General features: G+C 62.3%; 1 protein-coding gene across 2 annotated transcripts; it reads right to left on the bottom strand.

Annotated features, from left to right (window-relative positions):
* Nucleotides 1-58: 58 nt before the first annotated feature.
* Nucleotides 59-15,068, bottom strand: EPN1 (epsin 1). 2 transcript variants are annotated; one of them, XM_086690772.1, is made up of 11 exons: nucleotides 14,814-15,068; nucleotides 11,642-11,967; nucleotides 7,089-7,338; nucleotides 6,005-6,129; nucleotides 5,137-5,211; nucleotides 4,601-4,684; nucleotides 2,970-3,261; nucleotides 2,253-2,363; nucleotides 2,014-2,097; nucleotides 788-1,045; nucleotides 59-677 (listed from the first exon to the last, which is right to left on the bottom strand). In XM_086690772.1, exons 2-11 carry the CDS (start codon nucleotides 11,867-11,869, stop codon nucleotides 469-471), a joined length of 1,716 nt encoding a protein of 571 aa, XP_086546898.1. In that variant the 5' UTR covers nucleotides 11,870-11,967; nucleotides 14,814-15,068; the 3' UTR covers nucleotides 59-468. The 2 variants fall into 2 exon arrangements, with proteins under 2 accessions (XP_086546898.1, XP_086546899.1); XM_086690773.1 differs by lacking the exon at nucleotides 5,137-5,211.
* Nucleotides 15,069-15,504: the final 436 nt, after the last annotated feature.

Here is a 15,504-nt window from a genome sequence, read left to right as displayed (position 1 = left end):
TGGGTCCCTCGGGGGAGGAGGTTGTGTGAACCACGGATGGGAACTTGGGGGAGTGACACCCATGAGAATTGCCATTTATTCCCGAAGTTGCCAAAATTATCACCAAGGATTCACCAAGGGGTGCGCATAGGGACGAGGAGGCTCAAACACTGATTGAGGGGCCAGTCAGGAGTTGGGAGGGAGAGGAATGGGTGGGGGACCCCCAGCTGTCCCTCCCCTTTCTAATGCCACAGGAAAGGGGTCCTCCTCCGGCCAGCACCCCTCCCCATCCCCCATGTCACGTCCAGTTTCTCTCCGGGGAGGTGGGGTGGGGGACATGGAAGAGGGTGTAGTGTGAGTGGGCCCCAGGAGGGGAGGGTGCTGGGGTGGGGGCAGGGGTCCCCCGCTTCACATGCACTCACAACACTGGTCTCCCAGGGAGCAGAAATGGGGGAAGCCCGGCCAGGCCAAATCCCCCTCCCTCCTGGATTATAGGAGGAAGGGGTTAGTGTTGGGGGCTGGGGGGCCTGGGGGCATCATGGGGGGCAGGCCAGGGCCCCCACCAAGGGGAGAGATGTATGTCGGTGGTGCTCCGGGGACCGGGGGCACAGGGCTGAGCCGGAGCTGGTTCAGGGTGAGCGTCGCAGGGGGCGCGGGCTGGAAGGGGTTGGTGATGGAGGGGCCGGTGGTCGGGGCTCCTACAGGGAGAGAAGAGAAGAGAAGAGAAGAGGAGACAGCAGAGCAGAGTCAGGGGCCTGCCCGGGTAGGAGGTCAACGGGTGGGACCCGTCCGGGAGGCTGGCACTCACCGCTTGGCAGGAAGGGGTTGGAGGCCTTGGCTCCTGGCGGCGTGGGGCCCGGCCGGCTCACCAGTGAGTCGAGGTCCACGAGGGCTGCATTAGGCCCCAGGAATGACTCTGGCGTCTTCCGCGTGGGCGGCGGCGGGGTGGGGGCAACCGCCGGCGGGGGGCTCCCCACAGCCTCGGCCAGAGAGCCTCCGACCCCACTCATGTCGAAGGCCCCGGGACTGCGTGCGGGTACCTCTCCAGCGAGCAGCTCCAGCTCCCCTACAAGGAGCCAGAGAGGGGTCAGGGGAGGGCGGGCAGCGGGGGCCTCAAATTGGGAGGCCCAGCCTAGCGCCAAGCCAGGGGGACCCACTCAGGGAACTCCGGCAGACAGTCTCCAGGGCAGAAAACTACCAAGGGACGTTCACGCAATCCCACAAAACCCCACTGGCTCCAGCGTCCGTCCCCAACAGAAACATCACGGCGGAGAAGCACAATGGCCCCGCAGACGGCAGAGCATCTGTGAGCCTGACTATCTGCTTGTTTCTGAGATCTGAGAATCCCCCCTGCTGCTGGGAAATGCACGAAACCGGCAGGGAGAGAGGAAAACAGACCCGGGAAGGTAGCAAACCACGGACCGACGGGGGACTGGACAATAACCTCAGGGGGCCCAAGGGGAGGGAGGGATCCCTGGTGCCCAGCCTGCCCAGTCAGTCCCAAGAATTCCTGCTTCTGCTTCCCGGGTCCACTTCAGGCCACTGGCGCAGGGAGACGCATCGGCGCCTCCTGGGGACAGACTCAGTGCCCTCCCAACACCTCGCACAGACGGCATGTTCTCCAGACACAAGCCAGTCCAGTCCGTGCCGGGAAGGGAGGGACACAAGAGCCAGGACGCCCAAACGCAAGGTGCCCCGAAGACGGGACGCCAGGTGGGGAAGGCGCTGGGCGCTGAGGCACCGGCGGGCAGGCCAGGGGGGCGGGCCCCCGCAGTCACCACACTGCTGGTAATGCAGGACACAGCCGGCCAGGCCCCCAGAAACACCAGAGGAACGTTCTAGGGACACAGAAGTCAGAGTTCGGAATCTAGGGAAGCTGCAAAAACACAGTCCCTTATGCTACTTCTGCAGCTCTTCTGAGTATGAAATTATTCAAAAGCAAGATCAAACTTTCTTTTGAAGATGTTCAGGATCAGTTATAACCACAATGAGAGGGTCTGGGTGCCGGCCCACACAGCCCAGAGGGTGGCTCACCCGTGCTGCTCCCGGAGGTTGGCAGGGCCGAACGCAGGCGGTCAAAGTCCGAGAACTCGTCTGGCTCCGCGTCAAACCCGACGGCTGTGGGGGTCCAGGATGCCCACTCAGCTCCCCATGGGGACCCACCTCCCACTCCCCAGCCCCCGGCACTCCAGAGACCAGACACCCCCAAGCTCCCCCACACACCCGCCACACCCTTGGGCCCCGTCAGCCTGACCCCAGCACCCACCCAGTACCTGTGGTGCCATTGGTGCTGGGCTTGGCAGGTGACCCTCCCCAGGGGTCCGAGAAGGCCGGGGCTGGAGCCCAGGGATCAGAGGCTGGGGGTCCGCCTACCGGAGCCCCACCTGAGTGAGGAAGGAGGCATGTACGCGGCTGCTGGGTGGAGGGTTTACCTCTGAGAACCTGTGCCCACTCCCTCCAGCCTCACTCCTAGGCCCGTACCTCCCCAAAGCCTCGCCCTGCCCTGCCGTGTCCTGGGACGCAGCTGGGCACCCCAGCGTGGGCCCACCCCCAGCCTTTCCCGCCTCGTCCCCACGAATGAGCCATGGCTACACACACTGCGGGGCCTCTGCCCACACGTCCCTCCTCGGCCGTGAGGCCTCTGGGAAGCCCCCAAAGAGCACCCCAGCTGGGTTAAGGCGGTATGGCTCAGCCAGACCTGCCCAAACCCCATGGCTCCCTTGAGACCCCCCAAGGCGTCCAGCCCCGTCCCAGCCCTCCTGCACCCAGCCTCACCAGCCACCCGCCCTGGTTCCACTGCAGCAACCTCTCTACCCCGCGCCCCTTGGCACCCCGCCACGGTCCTGCAGGCTCCCTCACGCCCGCTCCTCTGGGCTGTTCTATCTGACCCCCACAGCCACCCACTGTACTGCATCTGTCCCAATCCCTAAGGCATGCCCGGGATCACACACTGGATGTGGGGCCAGAGCAGGCAGGCAGCCAGCACTCACCATCAGAGCTCCCCCACGGGTCAGGTGTGGGCCCCTCTCCAGCTGCAGGGGCCTGGGTCCCACCCCAAGGGTCAACCGGGGGCCCTGCAGGGGCAGCAGGCCTCCAAGGGTCCCCAGAGGCTGGTGTAGGGGCCGGACCACCCCAGGGATCAGCAGCTGGAGGGACGGGGGCCCCTCCCCAAGGGTCCGAGGTGGGGGCAGTCATGGGTGCCGCCTGGGGGCCTCCCCAGGGGTCCGTGGCTGGTGGTGGAGCCGGGGCCGTGAAGACGTCAGCAAGATCCATGAGGGAGGACTGCAGGGTACAGAGGAAAGAAAGTACATGAGGCCTGAGCAGGCTGGGCCAGGGGACCCCAGGGGTCCGGGAGGAGGGCCCTGGGGCGGGGGGCGGGGGGGGAACGGCTGCAGAGCAAGAGAGAAGCAAGAGCCAGGTGCTGTGGTCATGAGACCAAAGAAGGCAGTCTCCCCATCTCCCACCCACTACACCCCTGCTGTCCGCCACCCCCCACCACTCAGCCCTCCCCAGTTCCCGCCACAACAAGGAAAGTGACCAGAGCCCAGAGGAGCCCACCCCAGCCCTGCCCATGGGAGGCCTACTGAGTGTTAGGTGATTATGGGTCACCCTGAACAGTCCTGGCCTCAAGCCCAGCACACGTCCCACATCACCTGGAGCATGCTCCAGGCTTCCACGGCTGTGTGTGTGTGTGTGTGTGTGTGTGTGTGTGTGTGTGTGTGTGTGGTGTGCGCGCGCGCGCTCACAGGTGCTCACCCATAGCCCTGGAAGCCTGGAGCACCTGTGAGCATGCGCGTGCGCGCACTCTCACACAATGACCCTGTGTCCCAAGAGCACACGCCTCTCTGGACAAGGAGGTGCCCCACCTCCCACAGGACAGCGGGCGCAGGCCTGGCGCCCCCGTCCTCCAGGCTCTCGAGAGGTGGGGCATCAGGGAGACCCTCCGGCTGAGGCTAGCCCAAGCAGGCTCCTCTATCCAGTGCCCTGTTGTGGCTGCGGGGCCAGCCCTGGCCACCTGGCCACCCGCCCTCCGCCTGCCCATCAGGAAGGCGGCTACCCTCCCAGGCCACCATCCTTGAGGCCGGTCCCACAGTGAAGACGCTCGGGACAGCAACCCGAGTGAGGCCACGGAACAAGGCCGGCTTGGATGCCCGGCCACGCGAGGGACCCTGGCCTCAATGTGCACGGCCACGCCTCATTCAGCCGTGAGGCCAAGAGAGGCGGGATGAAGAGCACAAGCTGAACTGCCAGCAAACATCACGTCTGCACTGGGGGACTGGGGCCCCCGGAGGCCAGGGACCAGCCCTGTGTCGCTCGCCCGCTGACCCTCGGTGTCCCGGGCGCAGGCGGATGCTCAGGAGGTGCCTGGGCACACGTGAGCCACCCCCTTCCTGCCCGATCAGACCGGTGCTCTCACTGTATCTCGCTCTGGTCTCGCTCAGCTACAGGCACCGACCGCCACTCGAAACATCTCCGTGGCGGGGTCACACTCGAGCGCCCTCCAGCCCCCACACGTCTCCACGAGAAAACGGTTCCCTGCAGCCACAGCCACAGCCACAGCCGCCTAGGGCCCCGCCCAAGGCCCCGGGCGCCTGAGGGCAGGACGGCCTCCCGTGCTCACCTCCTCCTGGCCACCAGTCTCCCTCCTGCTCTCCTCTATGGCCATCTGAAGCCTCAGGTCGTCGCCACGGCGGATCCGCTCTTCCTGTTTGGGTCATGGAGGCAGGCGACAAGGGAGGGTCAGAATACGAGCGGCACGGCTGCTCCCCACCCCCGACCCGACAAAGGTGACTGAAAATTAAAATGGGATGTGGACGATGTGGGAGGGGAGGATGGGGAGGCACGTGCGGTCTGGGCCGGGGACACGGGCCTGGCCAGGCACTGCTCTGACAGGCTCGGGAAGCGGGGGCCAGGCGTCTGACTCTGCAGTGTCTGCTGCGCTGGGTGGAGGTGACCAAGGCCTGGGCTACGGCAGAGGGGACGGAGTGGCCACAAGGCATCTGCTTCCCATGCTGCGACTGCACCGTCGGAGGACCCACCTGACACGTGTGTACGGCAGGGGCAGGGCTGCTGTGGGGCGGGCAAGGGGCTGCAAGGAGTCGGGGACCTGAGGAGGGTCTGAGGGGAGCCCTAGGGAGGGGAGGGGGCTCTTCTGACCTTGTCGTGTTCCTCACGGCTCAAACTAAGGGCCAGCTGGAGCTGGACGTCGTCCTCAGGGCCGCAGGATGGGGGCTGGGGGAGAGAGAGCGTGAGGGGTCCAGGGCAGGACACGAGGTGGAGGGTGGGAGAGAAAGAGAAGGGGGGAAGGAGAGAGAAGAAGAGAGAGACGGAGAGTGTGAGGGGTCCAGGGCAGGACACAAGGCTGGGGGCTGGAGAGATAAAGAAGGAGGGAAGGAGACAGAGGAGGAAGAAAGGACAGAGAGAGAGAGGAGGAGAGAGACGGAGAGAGTGTGAGGGTTCCAGGACAGGACATGAGGTGGGGGGGGGGGGGGGAGAGAGAACGAGGGAAGGAGAGAGAGAGAAGCAGGGAAGGAGAGAGAAAAGGAGGCGAGGCGGGGGAGGGGAGAGAGAGAGAGGAAGAAAGAGACGGAAAGAGTGTGAGGGGTCCAAGGCAAGACACGAGGTGGGGGGCGGGTGAAAGAAGGAGGGAAGGAGAGAGAGGAGGAGGGAAGGGGAGAGAGAGAGAAGGAGAAAAGGAAAGGAAACAGAAACAGAGCCAGGACGGACAGAACCAAAGGCACAGACACGGTCACCCAAACCGGTGAGGGACGGGCAGAGACAGAGCAGAAAGACTAGCAGGGAAGGAGCCACTCAGGACAAACACCCGAGTAAAGGGGACGAAAGCGGTCAGGACGAGGACACAGGAAGACCAGGTGGGAGGGCCAGCAGAGAGAGGGCTGGGGGTGGGGAGAGAGAGGGCACAGGCCCTCAGGAGGTGGGGGGGCGGGGGCTGAGGCATGAGATGGGATGAGAACGGAAGTCAAACCCCCAGAGTCAAACTGGTGCGCCCGGCCGGGCCCAGTACCTGGTCGGCCTCCTCCTTGCTCATGGCCAAGGCCAGCTGGAGCTGGAGCTCCTCCTCCCCGCTGCTCTGTGGCCACGCCTGCTCTGCCTCAGGTGGGGGCCCCGAGCCCACGGCTGCTGAGGACGCTGCGGTGGGGAGGGGCAGTGAGACCCGGCTGGACAAAGAGAAGGGACCACACAGCCCAGGCGGGGGGGGGGGGGGCGGGGAAGGCTTCCTTTCTGGGGGGGGGGGGGGGCAGACTGTGAGCCGGGTTCGTCCAGCCTCCCCTCCCCCCGCCCCGGGGAGAACAGGGAATAAGGAGCGGAGGGGGGGGGGGGGTTGTCAAGGAAGGACAGCCCCGTGGGCCCAAGAACGAAAGCCAGCAGCAGAGGGAGGACGTGCAGGAGCCTCAGAGCCCACGACCTTGGTTCCCGAGCTGCATGCCCGGGGTCTGCTCAGAGCCCCAGGGCACACCGGTCTCCAGGCCCACATGCTCCCACGGGTCCAGGGCTGCGTGGCTGGGACCAGCTGGGTGTCGGGGGAAGAAGAGAACCTGCACCCTCGGCCCCCACCCCCACCGTGGGTGTGGCGGAGACAAGACGTGACCCGGAAGGGGGTGACTACCCGGAAGGAGGCACGGACAGGGTGCAGGGCCTAATGCTGAGCCAGGGGAAGCGCCCACCTGCCTGCTGCTCGCAGCTGGCCCCTCACTGTCGGCAGGCCCCCCAGAGTGCCTGCCGTCCCTGACCTCAGACCTCCGGCAACCCCCTCCAGGTCACTCCTCTCTGTCTTCGGCACTGCCCGCTCTCAGGCAGGGGCACACCTGGGCCCTCAGGCGGCCCTCGGTTAGTATTTGCAGGTGAACAGGGTACCTCTCAGCTCTAGGGTCCCACAGCGAGAGGGAAGGGACACAGGAGTGCAGAGGAGGCTCACGGCCCGTCACCCCTCAGATGAGGACACAGAAAGCATGGCACGGGGCAGGGAGAGCCCAGCGGCTGGGCACAGGGTGCCTGGCAACGACAGGAAGCTTCAAGACGGAGGGGGGTGGGCCTGGAGGGAGCAGTGAGGGCGCAGAGGCGCGGGGGGCTCCCGAGGCAGGCCTCACCCGTGGCGGTCTGCGCCAGCTTCTCCTTGGTCTTGAGCGCGTGGGCGCGCTCCTCCCGCAGCCGGTCCTCGTCACGGAGCAGGGCCACCAGCTGCTTGGCCTTCTCACGCACGTTCACGCCCTGGTCCTTGCCGTCACGGTCCACGTACTGGAAGTCCTTGAGCGTCTGCACCGCGTACATGTTCTCCTTGCACTGCTGGGACACGCGCTCCGAGCCAGTCTTGATGAGGTACTCCATCAGCGTCATGGCCTTCAGGGCGGGGGGCACACCGGTCACGCACGCGGCGGCCAGGATCCCAGTCCCGGCGCCAACCCTCACATCAGCCGCACACGGACAGACATGCGCAGCCCAGCAGGTGACTACGTGGCCGCGAGAGAGGACGCCGCGCGGCCACATGCAGCCACTTGGAGGGACCCCACAGACACCAATGAGCATGTGAGGCGGGCGTCCCCAACAGGCACATCCACGGAGGATGTGGTTCACAGGAGATTCGGGGCTGCCGGGGCTGGGAGGCTGTCGGTGGACACGGGATCTGTGTGCAGGTGACGAAGATACTCCGCACCCAGGCAGTGGTGGTGGTTGCCCAACCCCGGGCCAGTGCTCTGTGCCACTGAACCGCACACTTTACAAGGGTGAACCGTACGGCACGGGATCTGTGTGCAGGTCAGTAAAAATCCAGAAACGGGGAAAAGGCAGGTATGGTCGCTGCAGCCCCTCCCAGGCTTCCCCGAGCCAAGCTGACCCCACTCTATTTCTCTGAAACCACAAAAATACGCCTGTTCAGTCACGTTCGACAGCACCCAGTGCTCGGACGGCCAGACTGGTTTCTCTCCCGTCCTGTCCATCTGGAACGTGTGTCATTACCGCCCATGTAGAGCTTCGTACCTCTGCAGACAAGGAAGCAACTTGCTCCTCGAGGTGGGAGGGAGGGAAGGAGGGAGGGAGGGAGGGAAGGAGGGAGGGAGGGAGGGAGGGAAGGAGGCACCGGGCCCGAGGGGCCTGTTGAGGCAGGGCTCTCTGCAGGGCACTCGTGCACTGGGACAGCAGGAACAAAGGGACAGGGAGGAGGAAACACCCTGTGGCAGCTTCTGCATTTAAGAGGTAAGAACAAATCCTCTTTCCAACAAGTTAAAACAAAACGGGGGAAGAGACTCCGGTCGTCGGACAACAGGGCACCTTATGGTTTGCAGGGGACTCCGGGGGCTTCCCGGAGCCCCTGAAGGTCACCCAGACCACTGCAAAGCAACAGAGAGAGGACCTTCTGCTTCGGCTGGGCTGTCTGAAGAGCTACGCGATTTGCCAGGGAACCCCCGCTGTGGGGGCTTGATGTCTCCCCAACCTTCCTGGGGAGCCAAACCTGAATCTCACAGGCTTCCTGAAGGTGTGTGAACGGTATTTACGCCAGTAATCAGAGGTTAGTCTTTAACCAGCCCTCGAGGTGTTTACGCATCACAGTAGGAGGGACAGGGTGGAAAGCAGGTTCCCAAGGTCCTGGGCCAGCCGTGCTCTGGAATTCAGCTTTCCCGGGTTCAGACCAGAAAAGCCACACGACACATAAAACAGGATCTTCCAGCAGAAGGTCCCACCAACAGTCAAGCTACCCGAGACCCACAGATGGCAGACAGACCACCTCCCCTCAGCCTGGGATGGGACTTGCACCCAACAACTCACAAAAACTCGTTTTCAAAGCTCTGGAGCTGCAGTTGAATGGCCTGTGAACCCAGAAAGAATCCAAACACCCCACGGGTAACACGCATACGTGTGAAGCACAGCGGGCCCGTGGTGCGAGAGCAGCACACGCACAGCAACGTAACGTAAACACGTAAGCGGATGCCGCACACGCCAACCTCCCAGATGCGGCCGTGAGCAACATACGCAGGTGCAAAGAACCAGGAGCATGGGTCCGTGGAAAGTTCTAGAACAAACGTGGCAGACAGAAGGCAGTACAGGATGCTGCTGGGGGAGGCGGGGACATCCTCTCTCTCTCTCCATCGGGATGGTGGCTACACAGGTGAGCGTACACGTGAGCACTAACCAGGCTGCACGCTCGTGACACGTGTCACAACAGAAAACGTGAACCTATTCTTAAAAGTAAGCAACTGGACAGCCCAATAGTCCCTGCTAATTTTTGAAACAGCTTGCTCCCGGATCCCCCAGGACACCAGAACACGCATCAAGGAGCCACACGGGGCACCTGGGCACTCAGTTGGTTGAGCGTCTGACTCTTGGCTTCACCTCAGATCATCACCTCGCGGTTTGTGGGTTCGAGCCCCGTGTCGGGCTCTGCGCTGACAGCATGGAGCCTGCTTAGGATTCTCTTTCCCCCCCTTTCTCTGCTCCTCCTCCTCCCCTGCCTGGTCACATGCGCATGCATTCTTCGGCTCTCTCTCTCTCTCAAAATAAATAAACTTAAATAAAAAATCAATGTTTACAAAAGTAAAAAAACAAAAAAACAGGAATCCACAAACAACTTCTCAAAGGGCCAGGTGCTAGATAACCCAGCTTTTCAGGCCACATGGCCCCCATGCTATAGGGGAAGCAGCCGCAGATGAGCGGGCCTGGCCATGACGGACAGAGCTTCACCCACCAACACAGGTGGCTGCCCAGATTCAACCTCTGGCCCACAGTTTGTTGACCTCTTGTTTTAAAAGATAAAAACTGAGAGGCACCTGGGTAGCTCAGTCGGTTAAACGTCCAACTTCAGCTTAGGTCACAATCTTGCAGTTTGTGGGTTCGAGCCCCACGTTGGGCTCTGTGCTGACAGCTCAGAGCCCGAAGGCTGCTTCGGATTCTGTGTCTCCCTCCCTCTCTGCCCCTCCCGTGCTCGCGCTCTCTCTCATAAACATTAAAAGATAAGTAAACATTTAAAAGATAAAAATTGAGACCCTGCATTCCTCAGAGCAGGGAGGTGACACAACCCAGTCAAGAGAAGGGGTTCCAAGGCTCCCCTCCCACCCCTTGCCCCCGGGTGGCCCCGAGCCTCTTTGTGCCTCAGTTTCCTCACCTAAAAAGTGGGGACAGGAAAAGTACTTCGTGGTTCTCTGCCTACAGCAGTGTTTCTCTGGCTGCACTTGGTCCATGAGCCCCAGTGAGCTTCCCTTGCAGTTTCAAGAGGCCCTCCAAATCCCATCCCCTCCCTTCACCTCCACACAAGGGCTCACCCAGACCCCCCGCGCCTTCCCCAATTCTCAGCTAGACAAATGCCACCCAGTCCTTCACAACAAACCACCAAATATCGGACCCAACATCGGGTCCGTGGGATTGAGGCCCCAGTCCGGGTTTGTCAGGGTGGGTGTGAGAAAGAACACAGCATTTCCAGGTCTGAGAAACGAGGGAGCACTGTGCCCTGGGGCACAGCGCAGGTCCCAGCCGGAGTCCATGAGACCGGGGACCTCAGCCGCCTCATCCACCACCACAGACACAGCAGGCCCTTGGCCAACGGTCCCCAAACAAACGTCGACAAGAGGACTTGCCTGAACCTCGCTCTCCGGCTCCCACCCCAGCAGCCGGACCCTCACACGCAAGAACGTCCACAGGCCGCCCCGAGCCCCACTGCTGGGAGTGGGGGCCGGCCACCCGCACCAGCCTGTGCCCACTGCCGCTTCTTGGCCCAAGGGGAAGATGCCAGGCGCCAGACCAGTAAGCTGAAAAACCGCTCACGGGCACTCCCCAAAGACACGTTCCCTTTGACCAAAGCCTCCAATCTGTCTGTTCGCTGGGTGAAGACGCACACATCCGCCACCAGGAACCAGTCAACAGACCACTGCTGTGGTGGGCACTGTGTCCACGTTTCTCAACGTGACACTTCCGTGTGTCCTTCCGCCCAAAAGTTCCAGTTCTAGAAAATGGTGAACATACAAGGGGATTCGCGGCAGTCTTGTTCACAAAAGCAAAACGTCACAGATCACTTAACGATCCGTCACCAGGTAGCACTTGTTGAAAAAGTAAAAAAAGGAAGAAAATAAAGGAAAGGAACGAATCTTTTATATCCTAAAGAAGAATGACCTCTGAGATGTGGCTTCACCTTCCTTTTTAAAACTGGGGTACGATTTACACTTGCTACAACCCACCGTCCTCCACTGCAGTTCTGAGCTCTGATAATTGCACACGGCCACGTATCCAGTGCTGCAGTGGTACTGCGGCTCCACGGCCCCCCAAACTCCCTGGTGCCAGGGGACATGTGCACACAGATTGTTCCGGAGGAAAAACAGAAGCGGGGGACACCAGCTGCCTCTGAGAGGGACCTGGGCTCTGGGCACACAGAGGGACGCACACCGTGCACCTGCTTAGGCCTTCTGTGAGGATGAATCTTGCAACTGTGCCACGTTTTCAAGAAGTTTAAACCCTATGACTCAAAACTCCTAAGACCCTTACCCGTTTGCTGCCTTCGTTAGGTGAAAAGGAGGGCGGGAGGGAGAGAGGTTCACATAAACACCCAGAACTCCAAGTCCTCAGGCACACCCCCACCGGAGCCCCGCGCGCGCGCACGCCCGCCCGCCCGCCCTCGAGCACGCGTGCATGTGAGGGCCGGGCTGCAGGCCCGGGCACTGACCTTGTAGACATGCCGCCAGTTCTTGCCATGGTCATTGAGCCGCTTCCAGATCATGCTCATGATCTCGGAGAAGGCGACAACGTTGTAGGTGAGGTCAGCGATCTCAGACATGAGGGAGCTGGATGGGCCCCAGGGGTCGTTGCTCGTGGCTTCTCGGACCTTGATCTCGGCCTCTGAGTAGTTGTGGACTATGTTCTTCATCTGGCGCCGCAGCGACGAGGTCGACATGGCGGCGGGTGATGGTGAGGGTGGTGGGCCCCCCGGGATGTGGCGAGACAGGGGCGACTGGAGGAAAAGACAGCAGCAGGGGCTGGGGGTCACCGCATCTGAGGAAGAAAGGCCCTTCAGAAACACAATTGGGACCTGGGGCTGTCCAGCCTGCAGCTCCGCCCTCGTGGCCCCCCACCCCCACCCCGGAGTCAAGGATGAGGTCCTAACCATAGCCTAGAAGGCTCTGGCCCTCGTTAACCCCCGTCTTAGTCACCCGGTCCGTCTTTCAGTTCCTCAAACATGCCCAGCTCCTTCCTGCTTGGGGGCCCTGCTCAGTGAGGCAGGGTGTGCAGTGATGGATCACAGACGGGACACCGCAGCTCGGTACTTCCGAGCCCGCTGCCCTGGGTGGGCCAGGAACTTCCACACCTGTTTTCTCCCCTGTAGAGTGGGGTTTTGTTCCCCAACCCAGGGGGCTAAGAACCCGGCGCGTGGGCAGTGCACTATAAACGTGGGTGGTGTCACGAGATGGTCATCCTGCTCTTCCTCAGCACCCAGGTCACTCCTCGTCACCCCCAGGGCTCTGCTTAAGCTTCCCAGATGTTACACACCCAAATGCCACAGTCATGGTTCCCTAGGGGCCCCATCAGTATTTTATACCCGTGGGTCTGATTCTGTGGCTGAGGCCAACCCAATAGCCCCACGGGGACAGAGACCACGTCTCTGGGGACAGCCGTCCCGGAAGAGCCATTCAATAAACAGCTAGGAAGAAGGGAAGGAGGGAGGGCTGGAGTGGAAGAGGCAGAATCTGTGGCAGAAACAAGGACACACAGGGAGACCACTAAAGGGAATGGAGCAAGAGGCAGGGAATGCCAGGGGGACAGGCGTACCAAGGGTGGGGGGGGGGGGGAGGGCGGGAGGCTCGGGGAGGAGAGATAAGGATGAGCCCGGCTGCCCACTGGGTCTGAGCCGCATGCCAGGTGCTCGCTGACCAGGAGATACCCATTATCTCAACACCACCAGCGGGGCTTTCGGAGGCCAAACAATTCAGCCCAGGTCACACACTAAGCGCAGCAGCACAGACTCAACCTCTGGCTGCTTGGACACCAAAACCTACACTTTTAAACTAACCTGTGTTGAGAGCAAGATGACGGGAAGGAACAGAAGGGCGGGAACCAGGTGGAAGGTGACTATCACAGCAAGCGGTGGCACGAGCCTTACCCCGTGCTAGGCATTCTTCTCCATGCTTTACACACAGTGACTCAATTAATCCTCCCAACTCCGTGATTCACAGCACCTCATGGGGGGAGGAAACTGAGGCACAGGAAGAGAGACTCCCCTGCCCTGGGACACAGGCCTCACCCTGGCTGCAGAGCAGACTGAGCACCTCGGTCCACATCCACTCCAATAAGCCCTCCCACAACCTACCTACGTCCTGGGACGGCCGGCTGGCCCCAGCTTTGAATTCCAGCTGGAGAGCCCAGGCACAGGGAGGCAGATGTGAGGCGGTCAGGGGGCCCAGCAGGCCAGCTGGATGCACCAGGACAAAGAGCTGATGTGACCAGCACAGAAGAGACAGAGGGAAGGGACCAAGACCAACAAGAAGAGAAAGAGGCACAGAGAAACCCAAGCAGAGACAGTACTCAGACCAAATCACAACCAGAGACAGTGAGGCGACACAATGAAGAGAAAGGATCAAGGCCCTAGAAGGAAAAGAGACAGCGACCCAGCACTACAAACTCATCAGAGAAAGAAAAACCAACGTGTGAAACAAAGAACAAGTAACTTGGGCCCAAATCCTGGCCATGAGCTACCAGCAGAACAACCTCCTTGAGACTCAGTTTGCTCAACTCTGAAAAGAAGGAAAGAATTCCTACCCGGCAGGCTTGCTGATTAAATAAGATGGGTACATAAAGTGCTTGGCGCCCTGCCCACAGATAGTAGGGGCTCAGTAACGCTGCCTGCTATTATCGGAGAAAAAGAACATTTCCAAAGGGCCGGTAAAGGAAAACGCACTACTTTAACGCCGAGTAACTACACAAAGCTGTGTTAGAAAAAATAGTCCACGAAAGTGCACGCATGCTGCTCAGAATGAGAGCAAGTTTTTCAACACAAACGGACTCACAAAGAGAAGTATTAGATCGAGTAGAGAACGAACGATATAGCAAAACCCTCAAGGGGTACTCAAATGACTGATGTCAAACATGTGCTGCGCGGAGCTGAAAACCTGTAAGAGCGGAATGCAGGGGTCCCAGCAGTTGACTGCGGGGCGAGCTGCTTCACCGCTACCGCCTCCAGGAACACGCACAGCGACGCCAGGATGCAGGAACTGTGAACGACCCTAACTTTAAACACTAGGAAGCGAAGGTTTGGAAATGAAAGAAGTCACCTGATAACCAGTACAGGCTGGCCAAGGAGTGGGCCTCGATTCTACAGCCCGGCTCTCGACCTCCCACCCCTCTGGAGACTCCAGGACCTGGGGGAGGGGGCAGATTCCAGACCAAGCAGCAGACGTGCAGAGGGACCTCGGGGTTGGGGATGTGCGCGAGGACGATGAATGGGAAAACGGAGGGGAGGAAGATGCACAGAGACGGGGATTAGGGTCACCGGGAAATGCAGACACGGAGGCCCAGAGGAAGAGAGGAGGCAGAGGGGAGAGGGAAAGAGAGAGAGAGGGAGAGGGAGAGGGAGAAAGAGACAGCGGCACGACCACCAATCCTGAACACCACACACCGACACTGACAGGGGTCGACACACGGGGACCGGCGCCCAGTGGAAGCGCCACAGCGGACGCGGGCAGCGCCGAGGCCCGGGCGGAGGCCGGCGGGATACGGACCAACACAGACACCGCGGGGTGGAAAGGCGCGGGCGCCGACACACAAAGGCCGCGGTGATGAGCCAGGGGCCGCACGCGACGGACGCCCGAGCGCCCCCGTACCGCCGTACCCCGGCCCGCGCTCACCTCGGCCTCTCACGCCGGGCTCCGGGGGGTCATGGCGGGCAGCCCCCTGCCCCGCTTGGCCTCGGTGTCGCGGGGCGCGCGCCTGGCCGCGGGCGGCGGACACGGAGGCGCACTCGGGCGCACGCGCGAACGCACGGAGGGCCGCACGCCGACGGCCCCGCCGCCCCGGCGCCCGGGAGGGGCGCAGAGAGCCGGGCGGGGGAGGGGAGCCGCCGAGCGGACGGGAAGCAACCGAAGGAGGCGACGGACCGGAAGCGGAAGTGGCGGCGCGCCCCGCCCTCCGCGCCGCATTTGGCCCCGGCGACTCGGCCGCAGGGAGCTTGCGCAGTCGCCGCTTCCGCGGCCCCGCCCGCCCTTCTACGTCACTTCCGGCGCGCGAGCGCCGTGGCCAGACGCGGCTGCGAGGCCTTGGGGACGCCCTTGAAAGAGCGGAGGCCTCAGAGAGGCCCGGCCGGCAAACTCGGCCGAGGGAGGTGGGGGAGGCGAAGAAGGGGCCGCGCCGTGCCGGGCCCGCGAGGCCACAACCCCGGCACCCCGCGGTGCTCTAGGCGCCCCCTCTCCTTGCCCAGCGGGCGCACTCGCGGAGCCCCGCCCCCAAGCGCCTGCCCCGGGCAACCGGCCACGCAGGCGGGGGTGTGCCCGGCAGGGCGCGCCAAGGGCGCCGCGGCCGGAGGGCAGGGACAGCCAGGCG

The sequence above is a fragment of the Puma concolor genome, chromosome E2, assembly GCF_028749965.1.
Source record: "Puma concolor isolate L17-30 chromosome E2, mPumCon1.1.hap2, whole genome shotgun sequence".
In the NCBI taxonomy this organism is placed as follows: domain Eukaryota; kingdom Metazoa; phylum Chordata; class Mammalia; order Carnivora; family Felidae; genus Puma; species Puma concolor.
This window is presented reverse-complemented; position numbering and strand designations above follow the sequence as displayed.

Excerpts from the sequence above, each read along its gene's own strand:
- EPN1 (XM_086690772.1), bottom strand. The coding sequence starts at position 11,869 with ATGTCGACCTCGTCGCTGCGGCGCCAGATGAAGAACATAGTCCACAAC. Across the intron at positions 7,339-11,641 it reads ACTGGCGGCATGTCTACAAG|GCCATGACGCTGATGGAGTA; the intron begins GTCAGTGCCCGG and ends CCCGCCCTGAAG. Across the intron at positions 1,046-2,013 it reads AACCTCCGGGAGCAGCACGG|GGGAGCTGGAGCTGCTCGCT; the intron begins GTGAGCCACCCT and ends GGCTCCTTGTAG.